The sequence below is a fragment of the Canis lupus genome, chromosome 36 (assembly GCF_048164855.1).
Source record: "Canis lupus baileyi chromosome 36, mCanLup2.hap1, whole genome shotgun sequence".
NCBI lineage: Eukaryota > Metazoa > Chordata > Mammalia > Carnivora > Canidae > Canis > Canis lupus.
In genome coordinates this window covers 28,988,586-29,005,546 of record NC_132873.1, presented here as the reverse complement: position 1 = coordinate 29,005,546, position 16,961 = coordinate 28,988,586, and the positions used below count along the sequence as shown (strand labels likewise).

The following is a 16,961-nucleotide window of genomic DNA, read 5'->3' as shown; positions in this document are numbered from 1 at the left end:
TCATAATATGAAAGAGAGGCCTCTGACAACCGTGCGAGAGATAAATATTGGAGCCTTCTGAGAAGAGAGTTTCTTGCTTGGGAAATGATTTTGATGTGCTGATTCCCTTGAGCCTCTCTTTTAGGCACTTAGCTCATTCATTCATCAAGTACATATGGAGAACTTTCTAGATGCAAAGGGCTGTGCAAGGCATGGGCTTCCCTTGCTGAACAAAGAGACACGTGGTCAGCCCTTGCCCATCTAGTGGGACAGACAGGGCTGAAACCAAGTCACCACTCATGTATATGCCCACACATGTACACACAGCGTGGTTTTTAGGAAGTGCTGGTATCTAAGAGTCAGAATGAGGGAGTTGACCATGGATGGGGGAATAAGAGGTCAGGTCAAGAAGACTTCCTGGAGCTGCAGAGTTTCACCCGATGAATGGCCGACTGAGAACTTGGGTGACCAGAGATTATAAATCTCACGGTTTCTTTTCTTTTTTTTTTTTTTTTTTAATCTCACGGTTTCTTTTCTGATCCTTTAGGGGAACCTTTTTATTTTTTATTTTGTTTTACCATGTGTGGAGTGCTCCTCCGTCAGCTAAAAAGCTTCATCTTTCAAAATACTGCATAACTTGTGTACACTTCATTCATCCACTTGACTCATGAGCCATTTCTCAAGCGCCTGCAGTGTGCAAGCTCTTTGTGCTGGGCCTCGGTGTCCCAGGAGCCGTGCTGGGCCACAATTAAATCTGCGAGACAGTGTGTGACGTGTTTCTTGTGGTTTGAGATGTTGGAGCGCCACTGCTGCGGGGAGAGCCAATGGCTTGGTTTATAAGGCTGTCTTCATTTTTTTCCATGTAGGACAACAGCTTTGAGCAGTTCATTATTAATTATTGTAATGAAAAGCTACAGCAAATCTTCATTGAACTTACCCTCAAAGAAGAGCAAGAAGAATATATACGGGAGGTAATGTTGAAACGTATTTTTTTAAGGGTTCATTTTTTACTCATCATACAAATTGTGGATTCACAAGTCTATATAAATGTGATTCTAAAATCAAATTTATCTAAGTTTTGCCATATTGTGTCTTTTTAAAAGTTGTTTGTTATGACATCTAAGCTTACTGGGAGTATTTTTGCTGTTCTGCTGCTAGTGCCTAGAACAGTGCCTGGCACATTGTAGGTGCTCAGTAAATATCAGTTGACTGGCTTGATCCTTAGTGGATTGTAATGCAATGATGTAAAATAACAGTATGTTAAAAAAAAAAAAAAAAACCTGAAGGGCAGCTGGGTGGCTCAGTTAGTTGAGCATCAGTACTACTCTCTATGAATTTGAAAATATTTTGAGATTTTGTTCAATCTTGAAAGGCATTGATTTTCTAAAATTTTGTAATGAAAACAGGTAATTAATATTTGCTGAGTGTTTACTGTCTTGCCAGGTATTGTACTAGTGCTATGTATGGATTATCTCAATATAATTTGAAAATAATCAGAAGTGATGTTTATAAAGTTTCATACTTAATTGTAAAGCCATGTGTGGTGTTCAGCCTTTCATTTTTTGAATAATGTTTTTTGAACTATAAAATTATTTCAAACAAAAGGAAATATTATATTTAATTTTTCTATTTATTTGCTTTGTATTTTAAAAATGGTATTACCTATTTTTCTTCATTTTCTGTAGTGTTACTGTAAATCATTAAGGACACATTAAGAATCCCTTTTTTTTTTTTTTTTGCCTCAGTACAGAATTTTCCTTTTTTTTCTTTTTCTTTTTTTTTCAGTACAGAATTTTCTAATGTGATTGTTATCCCCAGAGTCTTTGTAAAATAACCCATGTACTCTAAAGCTAAATCATAAATATTTCATCTTTTTTTTAGAATGATCGTCATGCCTTAGAAACATTTTATCCTGGCTGGCACCTTTTTTAATGTAAACATCCTAAGAGCCAGATTCATTCTCTTCCTGTCTTCTCATCATAAAGAGATTGCCCGAACTTTGATCTATAATTTAAAACAGTTTGTACAGATTGTTTGAACACGTCTAAGAATATATAGGAAGATCCCCAGCTTGCTGTATGAGTTAAATTTCTTCCTCTTAGAAGAAAAATGGATGTTTACACTTATGGGCAAAGAGTAAGCAGATCCAGAGATGACATTTAGCCTCCCAGATTCGTCTTTGTAGCTAGCATTAGAACCGTGGGGCGATTTTTGTGTCTTATGTTGAAAATACTCTGTCTTAGCAGTGCATATTTTTACATTTGAAGTAGTCAACTGCCCTACAACAGAGGATTGACTCTAAAATTAATTTTTTCCTTGTGATTACAAATTAAGAACAGAAAAATGTGGGCCTTAGATTCCTGGGATCAAGTTCTGACTTATTTCCTTATAAACATTGTAAATATACACAAAGTAATATTGACCCAAGGGCCTGTTGAGTAAATGTTTGGCGCAGAGCCAATGAAGTGCATGGGAAATTGCCACAGACGGGAGAGTGGAATGGGAGGCAGTCTCTAAACAGGTCAAGGGCGTTCACTTTGGTCACATCGTGTCAGTGGTGACTGCCGAAGTCAAGAAAGTTTTGGGAACCAGAAGATGGCATTGGCAGCACTGATTTTTTATAAAAAAAAAATACACTCAGAGGGGAAGTGAAACATAGCAAGATGGCACAGTTGCCGTTGATAGATGGTTGCGTGTGGCATAGTCATGAGGAATCTGACTTTGTTCTCTTTTGTTTCTCAGGGCATAGAATGGACACACATTGACTATTTCAATAATGCTATCATTTGTGACCTAATAGAAAATGTGAGTATTAGGTACAATTTCCTAAAAAATTTCTTAGTAATCATTCGCTCCTTACCAGTCATTCACTCCTGCCTTCTTTGTTAAGCGTTAGCATTTTCACTCCTTTGACACTTTTCTTTAGAGAATTGCAGAGTTCTGGAGACACTATATTATAGCCATGGGTTCTTGAACACACACATAGACAGCTGGACATTGTGACACTTGGCTAGTGTTTCCTATGCTCATCCTGCGGCCGTATCACAGAGCCCATTCATGATGTTGAGATGTCATGCCCTTAGCCACACCATTCTTGCTGTGTGCTGGGAGCCCAGGTCTAGTCCACAGCTCCTGGGAATATGAGCCCTGGTCAGAGGAGGCTCAGAAACAAGGTTTTTGTCAAATCAAATATCCATTTTGCTTCTAAAATTCCAGGAACCTCTTAATACACTGTTCAGTGGTTATTATCAAAAATAGAAATATTGGTGAAGATGTGGGGAAAAAGGGAGTCTCTCTGTACACTGTTGGGAGTGTAAACTAGTGCAGCCATAATAGAAATAGTAATGGAGATTCCTCAAAAAATTAAAAATAGAACTATTATGTGATCCAGCAGTTCCACTTCTGGGTGTATATATATATATATACATGCAGAGGAAACAGAATCAGGATCTCGAACAGCTGTCTTTACCCTCATGTTAATTGCAGCATTTATTCACAATAGCCAAGATGTGGAAACAACCTAAGTGTCCTTCGATAGATGAATGGATAAAGATGAGGTGTGTATATACAATGGGATATTATTCAGCCATGAGAAAGAAGGAAATCCTGCCATTTGTGGCAAAACAGATGGACCTCAAGGCCATTACACTAAGTGAAATAAGTTAGGCAGAGAAAGACAAATGTGCGTGATATCACATATGTAGAATCTGAAAAAGCTAAAGAAGCAGAATAGAATAGTGGTTTGTGGGGGCTTGGGTTGGGGGACATAGGGAGATGTCAATCAAAAGGTACAGACTTGTAGTCACAAGATGAAGGAGTTCTAGAAATCTAAGGATAGCATGGTGATTACAGCTAACGATGCCATATTATTATTATATCTTTGAAAATAGGAGAGTAGGTCTTAAGTGTCCTCATCAACAAAAAAGAAATGGTAACTATGTGATGTGATGGAGGTGTTAGCTAAGGCTATGGTGGTAATCATTTTGCAATTTAAAAGTGTATCAAATTATCACCCTGTATACCTTAAAATTCCATAGTGTTAATGTGTCAGTCGTATCTCAGTAAAGCTGGAAAACATTTTTTAAATGCTAAAGAACAACAAACATGCTCTTTAAGTTACATGTTCTTCAAGTTAAGATAACAAAAGATATGTTCTTCGAGTTAAGATAAAGGAGGATAAAGGGAGAGTCATGGGAGCTGAGCTAAGTAGGTCCCCGGGAATGGCTCCAGTGTAGACCTAGCCTTGGTTCGGAGAACCTACGTTGCGGGTATCATGTGTATCTGTGACTTTGCAGGTGGCCAAGGTCCATGGGAATTTTCAGGTGACCACACGTGTCTGTATATATGTAAAAAGGCGTAAAGTATCCAAAATTACTAGATAAATCTTAGATTCCAAAAGGTCACTAAATACTTTGCTTTTTACATCTGTAGTCTGTAGTTGATTATAAATGAATTGATTGCAAGAAGATTGATTTGTATGTGAAAATCTGGAAACTCTTGTTTTATGCTTAAGATTACTCACATTCTTGGCCCTGATAACAAAGTTAGTGAAAGTTAATTTGAAACCATGCGTAAACTTTATTGTCCTACAGTCTTTTTAGCTGTCAGCAGTAGGTGAGTGCTGGAATAGACTCATGGGCCCTAAATGTCCGGCAGGTCACTTTCTATTTATCTTTAACAAGACCTTTTGGAAATTATGTAACGAGCCAGTGCATCTCTTCCCTCAGCTTTGAAGATATTCCTGACAGTTGCACATTGATGAATACTCTGAAGGATGACTGGTTTTCTCTTAATAAATTGAGAAATATATTATAACATAACATAACACAACATAACATAATATAATATAATATTTATAATATAATATATATTATATATTAACAATATATTAATATATAATTATATTATATAATTGTATTATGTAATTATATTATATAATAACTATATTATATAATACTATATATTAATAATACTATATATTGTTATAAATATAATATTTACAATATATAAATATTGAAATATTTGAATGTTGGGATACAAATGCTCACATTCCGCCTAAATAACTCAAAACTCTAATATCCAGAAAAAATCCGTGATTTTACTGAAGATCTTTTCCTCGTAAATCTTGTGACCAAAGTAATTTGCTGTGAGAACTTAAACTTTCAGAAGTCATGACTAGCACATTTTCCTTCCTCTAAATAGAACATTGAACTTAATTATTTCCCTTTGAGAAGAAAGGGAAAGAGACAGAGACAGAGAGAACCATGATAATATTCTTCATTTAAGTAGATTGTCTCAGCCCCAAATCGCCTTGCCTATGTGATCGAAGTAACTCGAGTTCACGTAGGAGGCTGGGTCCGTAAAGGAAATGTTTCCTTCCAGCGTTACCTAACAATAATGTTTACTCTGGGGCTGTTGTGAACACGCTTGATGCCTGACAGTTCACACTTCCCCTGGCTTTTGTGCGGAATGAGCAAATGCTGGTCAGAGGATGTCTCGGCCTTGCGAGGAGAAGGGGAGAGGAACCGGGAGCTGTGGCTGGTGGAAGTAGGTGGGGCTGGTGGTCAGTAGACCGGATTGTTGTATTTGGAATAGAGACATATGGGCCCAGAGGGGCAATCTAAGGAGCAGCAGCCTTTATTTAGCAAAGTAGAAGATTCCAGATTTTTGATTCAGTGTCACTGGGCTGACTGTTCTTGGGATAAATGTGATCATGGGGTCTGAATACACAACACATTCTCACTCGTGTTCAACATCCATTTTGAAATTTTATGTGGAAGAATTTTATTCTAAACAGATATTCTTGAAACACAGCTTGATTGCATCGATCCCAAATCACAGCTTTTTTCTTTCTTTTTTTTTTTTTTTTCCTGGAAAATAAACGGCATTTTGAACACATGAACAATTTGGAAACATCTGAAACCAATTTCCTTCTCAAGCTATGAATCAAATAATAGCCTTAGAAGACTGTGCTTTGTGATTTATGGCCACATGTAGAAACTGCATTGTCAAATTTAGTTTCTGACGTTTAGATTTACCTTTGAATGTGTTTTGAATATGAGGTCTGACTTGCCTTTTTCCAACAAGGTGAATTTCAGTCATCAGCCCCCTGAGGTCACTGAGGTGACTCCTAAGTCTTATTGGGGTGGGGGGGAGGGAGGAGGCAGGCAAGGTGGGGAGGGAGATGATAGAGACCTCTCCTCCCCAGCATGGGCACACACCTGGCACGTTGTGGGAGGGGGCCGACTTCTGTGGCTTTTGTGACTTGTTTTGATTCCCTGCTTTTTGTAATAACAGAGCGCAATTTTCTGTGACTAAGTTAATTGTGTTTGACGGTGTAATTAGGAATAATTATTTAAACAATACAGTGAGGAAGGAAGGAAACCTTTTTGCTTCCCTTCTCGCAGAACACAAACGGAATCCTGGCCATGCTGGATGAGGAGTGCCTGAGACCTGGCACGGTCACCGACGAGACCTTCTTGGAGAAGCTCAACCAAGTGTGCGCCACCCACCAGCACTTCGAAAGCAGGATGAGCAAGAGCTCCAGGTTTCTCAACGACACGTCCCTGCCTCACAGCTGCTTCAGAATTCAGCACTATGCTGGCAAGGTATGGGGAGGAGGCTCCAGCACCCAGTGGGCCTGCAGTTGTTCCCGCGAGGAGCCCAGGCCTCAGAGGGGGCCTTCTGACCAGCGCCAGCTTGGGAAGATGAGTTGCCAAACTCGTAGAATCAGTAAATGTTCAATAGAAGTAGAATCTGGATCATGGGATGCCTGGGGGGCTCAGTGGTTGAGCGCCTGCCTTCGTCCCAGGGCGTGACCCCGGGGTCCCGGGATTGAGTCCCGCATCGGGCTCCCTGCTTGGAGCCTGCTTCTCCCCCTGCCTGTGTCTCTGCTTCTCTCTCTCTGTGTGTCTCTCATGAATAAATAAATAAAATCTTAAAAAAAAAAATCTGGATCATGTCAGTTGAACACAATCTTAACAGAGCTGAAAGGAAAGCCAGTGAACTTAATGAAAGAGCTCGAGTATATTTTAAAAATCGGTTGTATTGTTTCCAAGCTAGAAGTTATCCTATAAAAATAGATCTGTCAACATGAATAAAAGGTTTGCTAGTAAAAATTAGGTGTCACTAAAGACTGATAGTGAGGTCTGACAACCAGAGATCATTTAGCAAAAATAATGAATTCCTAGATTGAGATTTTGAAACAACAGTGGGAAAATAGCTACTTTTTTGAAAAAAAGTGCTTACTCCTTTACCTAATATTTGAGAGAATTAGTTTTATGCCATCTAAGATATATAATGTTAAAAACCAATTTTGACAGTAGCTTAATTTTTAGAGTCCTGAAAGAATATGGATGTTAATACCTCCTTCTACATGAGGTTGCAGGCTTCAAAGAGGAAAACATTTGTAATTATATATTTAGTAAAAATTAAGTATGTAGTATCCGATTTACTGTTAATTTTAAAAAGTTGGAACTTGGTACTTCATTTTTTGTTTGTTAGCTTGTGTTATTAAAAGATACTTTTCTGGTTAATTTCCCTGCACACTTAGGCTGTCTGAAAACACCAGGGTTTTTATCTCTGTTTTCTCCTGTCTATTTTCAAACAGACTAGAATTGGCACATGTGAACTAAAAAAAAAAAAAGAGGAGGAGGAAAAGTAAAACCTCAAAAATGTGCTCAAACACCAAAAAAGCCTAAAATCCTTTGAAAATGTTATGATAGCATTTTTGGAGTTTATTCTTGCAAATCCTGAAGCGTAATAGAATTTATTTTGAACTCTTCTGTGATTTAGACAGATGGAATTTAAACTTGGAGGCTAATTCAGTATTAGGAGTGTGACTAATGTGCCTGAGGGTTTTCGATGGAGAAAGAAGAGGCTGCATTATAGATAGTCTTGGAATATTTTTAACAGTTGTGTGACATCCTGGAGTGCAGTAATCAGCAGTTGAATTTCTTGTACTGCTCATAGGTGCTGTACCAGGTAGAAGGATTTGTTGACAAGAACAATGATCTTCTCTACCGAGACCTGTCCCAAGCCATGTGGAAGGCCAGCCACACCCTCATCAAGTCTTTGTTCCCTGAAGGGAACCCAGCCAAGATCAACCTGAAAAGGCCTCCTACAGCAGGCTCACAGTTCAAGGCGTCTGTGGCCACACTGATGAAAAACCTCCAGACCAAGAATCCGAACTACATTAGGTATCTCTGCACATGAAACTCTTTGACAGGTTCCTTAGGAAGGCACTTTCAAGGAAGATCATTTTCCTGTTTGCTTAAATCCGAATACCATCCCCCCAGAGGATAACTGAAGTTCTTGCCCTTCAAGTAATGTGGTATCTTGGGTTTGCTTAAAAATCACTCCAGTAACCCTTCTACTCCTTCAAGCAAAGACTTAAAAAGTGTGGGGTGGGGGGGGGGGCAGAAAAAGCGTGGTAGGGGATAGGAATAGATACTTAATGAAATTGCATTGTTGGCACATAAGGTTTTTCACTTTTCACTTTTTATATCTTTTTTTGGTTTCATGACATTTTAGAAATGTAAGCTTTTTTTCTGGTAAAGGTTTTGCTTAAAACTCTTGTATTGGATTCACTTTGGATTCTTGTTACATTAACTTACAGCACAGCATTAAAGCAAGTTGGGCTTTAGTTACAAATTTGGTGTTCGAAAGTATGTCTTTCTTTCCTATGAGACTTATAGATTTGGAGATTTTGTTCCCAGAACAATCCTAAATTTTTCAAAGCAACAGAAAGAATTCCTTAAGGAGCATCTGGTCTTTTTCTTTTTCCTGTTTCCAGGACACCTTAGATCTCAAGATTCAGTGAAGGCCAATTAGGATTAGAGTTTTCAATGTGTGTATTCGGTGAGTTAGATAATGGGAGATGTGTGCCTAACAGGTCAGTTTTCGTGTAGCGTACACACGCCCACACATCCCTTCCCATAACTGTTTTTAAAAATGCAGTTGTGAGGAACCTGGAGTGAAGAACATTTTTGTGTTGGTTTGTGTACCTAATATTTATATTAATAATAAGTAGAGTCAGAATCCCCTGGTTTGACATAATCAGGTTGAAACATATTGTAGGTAAAGATCCTAATTTCAAAAAACAGGAAACTTTCTGTGTCAGTTGCTTTTGTTATTCTCAACTAAGTGGATTTTTAAAAATTATTATTTAATAATAATTTACATGAAGTGATATACACAGATCCTAGGTGAATAGCTCAGTTATTTTTTTCACCATTGTATATACTTTGTCAACCACCACCTTGGTCAACATATGGAACATTCTATCACCCCAGAATGTTCCTTCATCCCCCTTACCTTTTATTTTTTTTATTTTTTATTTTTTGCCCCTTTTTTCCCCTTTCCCTTTTAGTGGCCTTAATGTACCTCTAAGAAGTCTTAATAAACTATAAGCTTGTGAATATATTATATTTTTTTCTAGAGTCTTTTATGTAGTTTCAGATTTCATATTAAGGTCAATATAGCTACCGTGTTGCTCTAGCACCATATATTGAAAAGAAAAAAATTACTTGATGCCTTTATTGAAAAATCAATCGAAAACCTATATAAGAGTCTAGGTCTAAACTCACTATTCTGTTCCACTGATCTGGTTGTCTATTTTTAAGCCAAAGGGTGGACATTATTTTTATAAATGTATAAGGAGAAGCATAAAAATATCAAAGTCAAACTAGGTAAGATTTAGTTGTTCACATATTATATAATGTGTGCAGAATTTATTTCGCATGTGTAGGTAGGCAGATACAACCATAAATGCTGAATAGTGTATTAAGATACGGAGATCGCGTCCTTAAGATCCAGACATGACAATGACTTAAACAAGACTGTTATTTATTTCTTAGGTAACCACTGAGTATAAGGGCTTCAGGGCTGATCCAACATCTTCTATTTTGTGGCTCTGTGGTTCCCAGGGTGTTTCCCTCCTCCGTATTGTCAAAGATGGCTTCTCAGCCAGCCGTTAGCAGGAGACGAACAAGTGGCGTGCAAGTCCTTTCCTTTTAGGGACACACTCATTAGTGTCCTATATTAGTTCCCCTGTGATCCTAGTGGCCAGACTTTTGATCACATGGCCACACCTACTTGCCAAGGAGGCTGTGAAATGTAGTCTTTCTTAGGGCAGCAACATGCTCTGCTAAAAAGGAGGGATTTACAGGGTTTTAGGGAGACAGTAGTATTTTTAATAGTTTCATTGAGGTACACAGTATATATACAATATAGTAAAGTGTGTGAATCTTAATGGTACAACTTGTTGAAGTTTTACATATGTGTCCACCTGTGCAACACCATCCAGACTAAGATCTAAAACATTCCCACCATCCTAGAAGGTTCCCTTGTGCCCCTTCTCTGTCATCTGCCCCCTTACCTCTCCCCAGAGATAACAGTAATATGATTTCTCACCATAGGTTTTTCTTGAACTTCATATAAATGGAATAGAAAAAAAAAAAAAGTACTCTTTTTGTCAAACTTATTTCAATCAACAAAATTTCAGCGATATTTACCCATGTTATTGTACGTATTAGTTTGTTCTTTTTTAACTGACACGTATGTCATATTCATTTTTGAGTTTCTATAAAATGATTTTAAATAATTTCAAAAGAAATGACTGGGTTTCCCAAGAATAATAAATAATTATCTCCACACAGAATAGTTAGGTACTATACTCTGTACAACACAGATATATCCATATGAGACAGAGTTTGAAACCTAAAATCTTTGTAATCTTTTAGGTGCATCAAACCAAATGACAAAAAAGCAGCACACATCTTCAACGAGGCTCTAGTATGTCATCAGATCAGGTACCTGGGTCTTCTGGAGAATGTCCGAGTGAGGAGGGCAGGCTACGCCTTCAGGCAGGCCTATGAACCTTGCCTAGAAAGATACAAGATGCTTTGTAAGCAAACATGGCCTCATTGGAAAGGACCAGCGAGGTAAGAAATTCATTGATCACATTTGATAGGTCAGGTCATGCCCCGATCCTGGGATCTGGGATCGAATCCCACGTCGGGCTCCCTGCAAGGAGCCTGCTTCTCCCTCTGCCTGTGTCTCCGCCTCTCTCTCTCTCAGTTGTATCTCTCATGAATAAATGAATAAATCTTTAAAAAAAAAAAAAGAATTAACTGAGTGGGTTCAAAATAGGTATGAATTTCTTCTACACCCTCCTGGTTCTGGTCAGTACTTTGTTACAGGTATATTTGATACAAAGATTGCCTCCACTATTGAAATCAAGATACTGGTTTTAATACCGTATCTTCTTAGACTGCATAGTTCTGAACCCCAATTTACTCTTTTAGCGTCCCTGGATTTGGTTTAATTTGTGGAGTTCAGTCTGAAAATTCCTTGACAAAAGGCTGCTTGCTGAGAGACCAATTATACTTGGAAATAAAGCTATTTTTTTTTAACTGCTGAGAACCTGATACCATGATTTAAGAGGAGATAGCATCTCTTTTTGTAACTCAGAAAACTCACTGTTTTTATTTATTTTAATAGGGCTGGCGTGGAGGTTCTGTTTAATGAATTAGAGATTCCTGTGGAAGAGTACTCCTTTGGTCGATCAAAGATATTCATCCGGAACCCGAGAACAGTATGTCAACCAAAACCTTTACGCTCTGAACTTAGGCTATCATCATATAGGCAAGTCCTTAAAGGATTTTTAACTTCGGGACATTGCCCAAGATGCTGCCAGGACTGCTACATTCTTGTTTCTTCTGCAGATGTCCAAGAGGATGGGGGAGTAGGGGGCAGGCCGTAGAACATGTGTATTTTTTATGAGACATCAAAATCTTTGAACCAATAGACGTACAGCACTTACTAAGTCAGAGAGGAGCTGTTACTACAATAACACCTCCCTAATTCATAGGAATTGGAGGTAAATTCAGTCTGTATTGACAATATCTGAGTTATGTAATAATTTTAGGAAAGACAAACCCTATTATTTTGAGGTACATGAAAGCATTGTCATTAAAAAAATTTTTAAGGTGAAAAGGACACTTAAAATTCTACTGAGGAACTCCAAGGGAACATTTTTTTAATCAATGAACACAGGCTAACACAAAGTATAATCAACACAGCAGTGTTTTTAGTAATCTGGAAATTTGGAGAATCTGGAAAATGTTTGACTTGTTCAAAAGAGAAACGTTATCAGCATCTCTCTGCCCTTAATAGTCACATTCTCATGGATAGTGTGAAGGTAAATCTGAGCTTCCAGCTCAGCCCTTCTCTGATTTGTCATGAAGTCTACAGCACCGTAGTATAAACAGTGGATCATGTATGAATTCATCAAAATGATCTTCTCATGGGCTGTTATCCGTGTCATCTAGAATTAAGGGCAGTTGTTCATTTTTGTCTCCATGTGGTTGACTCCAACGTCATTACATTTTTCCTCCTGGGGATGTCTTTCATGCATGTCATAAGGTTTTGTAGATCTGACAAATCTACCTATTGTTTCTTACTTCTAGTTATTCAAACTAGAGGACCTGAGGAAGCAGCGTCTTGAGGACTTGGCCACTCTCATCCAGAAGATTTATCGGGGGTGGAAATGCCGCACACATTTCCTGCTAATGAGAAAAAGCCAAATCGTCATAGCCGCCTGGTACAGGAGATACGCGGTAAGAGCCTCTGACCTTTTTAATCTGTGATAACGATGCCCAATTTGCAAGTATTTGTTACTTGGTACGTAATTGTGACTTATTCAGTCCTCCCAGCAACCTCATGGAATCAGTGCTCTTGTGGTACCTTTGTTAAAGATGGGGAAACCAAGGCAGGAGTCATTAGGCAACCTACCCGTAGTCGCACAGCCACTTAAGTGGCAGAGATGAGGTTTGCATCCAGGACAACTTCAAAGCTCAAGTTTAGTGTGTCACGCTGCCTTCCACTGATACAGATATATGTAGTGGGAGATCTAAATCTTGAAATTGCTCATCAGATTGGAAGGGGCAGTGTCATTTAACCGTTTTCGTATGGGGAGGGTCAATTTTCCAAAATAATTGGCTGTTCTCCATGTATTATAGCAGAACTGAAAATGGCTTAATTCCAGAAAACTGATGCCCCATCTTAGTAGAATTCTGAGTTTGGTTAAAGGGTTAGATTTCCTTTAGTCTTCAGATAGCTGGTCCTATTAACTGTGGGAAAAGACCCAAAAATAAAGCACGTTTATGTAATTGACATGGAATTTCTTTTTGGGATTTTCTTTCTCACTTGGTTATGGGTGTTTCATTGGAGGCGTAGCATGTTTGATGGAAGCCTGAAGGCTCGCCTTTCGGCTGGCTTAAACCTGGGCTGTATTCTCACAAATAAATTTGGTGATAAAAACACTGTTCCCAAATGCTTTTTCATTCTATTTGTTTGCTCTAGAGAGAGAGTTGGAAGATGAATTAAATTTGCAGTCAGATCTCCTTTATATATTTTGTTTTTCTGCTTTAGAAACATTTTACTATGAGGCAGTATATAACCAGGACATAGTTTTGCTGACCTGTTCTCATGTCGTACATTTTTAGTGTAATATATCCAAGTTTGAGAAATTAAGGAGATAGTGAAATGATTAAGCCAAAGAAAAAAATTTCTTGGTCTTTAAGAGAGTATGTAAAATTGCTTCTTCTAGCTGAAAGGGCACAACCGGTTAGTAGTGTAGGTGTTGATATATGAACCTATCCAGCCACGATGATAAATGCAGTCCTATGTATTCTCGAAGGCGCAGAGGACTGTTGTCACCGACCCGGCCGTGGTGGATCCTCTTCTGTGCACATTGCAATGGCATTGGGCACTTTTGCAGATTTGTAATGCTCCATTTTTTATTTGACTGAGAGAGAGGAGACCAAGAAATGGTCCTCCAGGACCCTTTTTTATCATTTATTTTGAGATCATTAAGAAAATCCCAGTTGGGAAGGATAGTGAATCCTACAAATGCTTTTGCAACACCTACTGTGCCAGGCGCTGGGAGTAGAACCATGAACAAAACAACCTAATTCTTGACCTCATAGAGTTTATGTCTAGTGAGGGGGACACTATGTATGTAAGCAAGTAAATAATTGGAACAATTACAGATTGTGGTCAGTGCCGGGAAGGAAACAGGACTGAGGCAAAGAATAGGGGGGAGGTACGCTATAAATTTTGATAGCAGGGTCAAGGAAGACCTCTGGAAGGTGGCATTTCATCAGAAGGCTGAGAAAAGACACACGAGGAAATGAACCGAGGAGAGCAGGTGCCGTTTGCGCCTTTTCCCCCTGCCTGGAGCTTCTGTATCCCCAGGTGAAAGAAAGAGCCACCATATAAAGTATCGTTAAATCATGATGGTGAGCGCTTAATTAATTAATTTAATTAATTTGGAGAATAGAAACAAGTAATAGCCTAACTTCCAGAGAAAGTATTAATTTCGCTCTACTATTACATCTCCAGAACTTGAATACCTCAACCAGGGGCACGTGGGTGGCTCAGGAGGTTAAGCGTCTGCCTTCAGCTCGGGGCCTGATCACAGCGTCCTGGGATGGAGCCTGTGTTGCTCCCTGCTCAGCGGGGAGTCTGCCTCTCCTCCCTCTGCTGCTCCCTCTCTCTGTCAAATAAATAAATTAAATCTGTTCTTTTAAAAGAATACCTCAACCAGTTAACTACACGTTATCCAGCCCGTGATTAAACTCAGTATCGTTCCTCCACCAGATAACTCCGACGTTTTCTCCATGCCTGCTTTTGGTTGCTGATTATTTTTAAAATCCATTTTATGGCTCTATGAGATGAATCTTAAAAGTGAGGTAGTTATTTTCGAGCCGTTTAGGAATTTCGGAAGAGCACGTTGAGTTACCAAATGGATAGTGGAAGAGGTGGTCAGATGTGGTAGGTACAGTTCGTTCCGTAGCCGTGGAATAATTCCTCTGTGAGGGATGTTGGAGGCTGAGGAAACGGAGCCCCGGAGAAGGCAGGGACTTGTCCAAGAGCTTTTGCTCTGACACCCTCTCATTTTGCTGCTCACATGTTGATAACGTCGCTCTGTTTCCTCTGAGCTTCCAAAATGCGGCCTAGTGGGGGAAGGTGAGTCTTCCCCGCTCAGTCGAGGGAGCTAAGCAATCTAGCATTTCCACGGCCAAGGAAGCGCAGCAAGACTTCTGTACTTTGAAAAGCTGCGAAATTTCATCACAGATGCCCGTGTGCCAGTGAATGTTCCTCATTCAATAGAGTAAGAACTCACTTTCCTAAGGCTGGGATTCCAGTGGCCTCCCCCCTCTGAGGCATCAGCCCTAGAAGTATAAAGGGCCTCGGGGCATGGAGCTTGCAGCCTTCTTCTTGGAGGCTCCCTGGGTTTTCTTCAACCTCCCCCACCTGGAAGTAACCTTGGGCGCATCTGAGCCTACTTGGTGCTCCCCCGACTCTCCCTAGAGGCTGCTGGTATTTCCCGCTGCCGACTGGTATCCATTGTAAGTCCTTGGGTGCAGGAGTGGACTTGGACTCGCGTTTCTATCCTCACGGTTCTATTAAAGTGATGATCACTTAGTTCTGTTTAGCATCCTTGAAGCGTACTCTGGATTAACCATAATGATTTTGGATCGTTTGATATTTTGATTTCTGTACACATTGGTTCCCAGAAGGAATGTGGGAGAGCAAGTGTTGATTGCACCAAGTAAGCAAGTCCTCTTTCTCAGTCCTTGTGGTGTGTGTATCACAGATATGTAAATAGAACTGCTAAAATCTTTCCCTTTTGTCCTACAGCAACAAAAGAGGTATCAACAGATCAAGAGTTCTGCTTTGGTAATTCAGTCTTACATCCGGGGTTGGAAGGTAAGTTTAAAAGAAATGAGCCTTATTTGTTTGGAGTTTTCAGGTTCTTTCACAAAGGATGATGTCTTTAAGGTCACCCTGCAGGGGAGAGCTCCTCATCTCCTGCCTACCCTGTAAACAGTCAGATGGAAAGGATAAATATTATGGGCGACGCTGGGGCCCTTGTGACCATGTCTTGGCTGCATCCTTCCAACTGGCTGTCCTTTTAAGAGCTTTGTTCTTGGAGCAGGAAGTCCTTGAAATAATACCGTACATGCTTTCAGTATCCTCTTGCCCCCTGTTTGCAAGGGAAGCTGTAGTCCAGAAGGCCGTCTCTCACAGTGTTGCCTACGCACCTGTGCGTCCTGCTGGACCTCAGCCCCGCAGCCCAGCTCCTTCTGTAACTTCCTAGTGACTGTCTTGTGGGCCGTAATGATCAAAACATCCTGAGCTCTGGCCATTCTAGTGGGGATCACAGTGTACCCATCACCTAGTTCCACGTCCTTCCTGCAAGCTCGGTTCAGAGGTCTGCAAACTACGACCCCCTGGAGCACATCAAGCCTGTGCCTGTTTTTCTGCAACCTGAGAGCAAAGGGTGGCTCTGACATTTTTAAAGCATTGTTCAAAACAAAACAAAACAAAACAAAACAACATCCTGTGGCATGTAAAAATTACATGGAATACAAAGTTCATATAAATAAAGTTTTATTGGTACAAAACCTTGCTTATTTATTTACATGTTGTATGTGGCTGCTTTTGCGCTGTAACGTCAAGAGTCGAGTAGCCATGATAGAGAACATAGGATGTGCAAAGCCAAACATGTGTACCGTCTGGCCTAGATTTTACGCAGTTTCCTGACATCTGCTCTAGGTCGATTCTGACCCCTTTCCTGTTGGGAGGTTTTGTGCAGTGAGCTGGCCCACAGGGGCTACTTCCAGGTAGCTCCCAGGCCCAAACCCCGTCAGAGGGTAGAGCCCTGGGCCAGGAGTCGAGTAGCATCAGTTGACCTTTGTCTAGTCCCGTGGGACAGTTTGGTAAATTGTCCCACAGCAAATGCCAAAATATAAATCCGGGCACATAGAGAAAGTGAAATTACTGCCTGTTGGTTCTTCTCTGACCTCATTACTGGGTCATGGGGCCATGACTCCGGTCTAGAGACTTCGGAGATTCAGAGTCCATCTCCAAACCTCGTGCCTCCCCATCCCGGGCCCCCACAAAATCCATCT

At 39.9% G+C, this 16,961-nt stretch overlaps 1 protein-coding gene across 5 annotated transcripts in view; it reads left to right on the top strand.

The window, feature by feature from the left end:
* MYO1B (myosin IB) overlaps positions 1 to 16,961 on the top strand; it is a 175,616-nt gene that overhangs the window by 136,427 nt on the left and 22,228 nt on the right. For all 5 annotated transcript variants that reach the window (XM_072813242.1, XM_072813241.1, XM_072813244.1 and 2 more), the window contains 8 exons: positions 846 to 950; positions 2,722 to 2,784; positions 6,387 to 6,587; positions 7,951 to 8,177; positions 10,722 to 10,922; positions 11,482 to 11,575; positions 12,450 to 12,599; positions 15,688 to 15,756. In XM_072813242.1, coding sequence (XP_072669343.1) covers positions 846 to 950; positions 2,722 to 2,784; positions 6,387 to 6,587; positions 7,951 to 8,177; positions 10,722 to 10,922; positions 11,482 to 11,575; positions 12,450 to 12,599; positions 15,688 to 15,756 — 1,110 coding nt within the window. The remainder of the gene's footprint in view (positions 1 to 845; positions 951 to 2,721; positions 2,785 to 6,386; positions 6,588 to 7,950; positions 8,178 to 10,721; positions 10,923 to 11,481; positions 11,576 to 12,449; positions 12,600 to 15,687; positions 15,757 to 16,961) is intronic.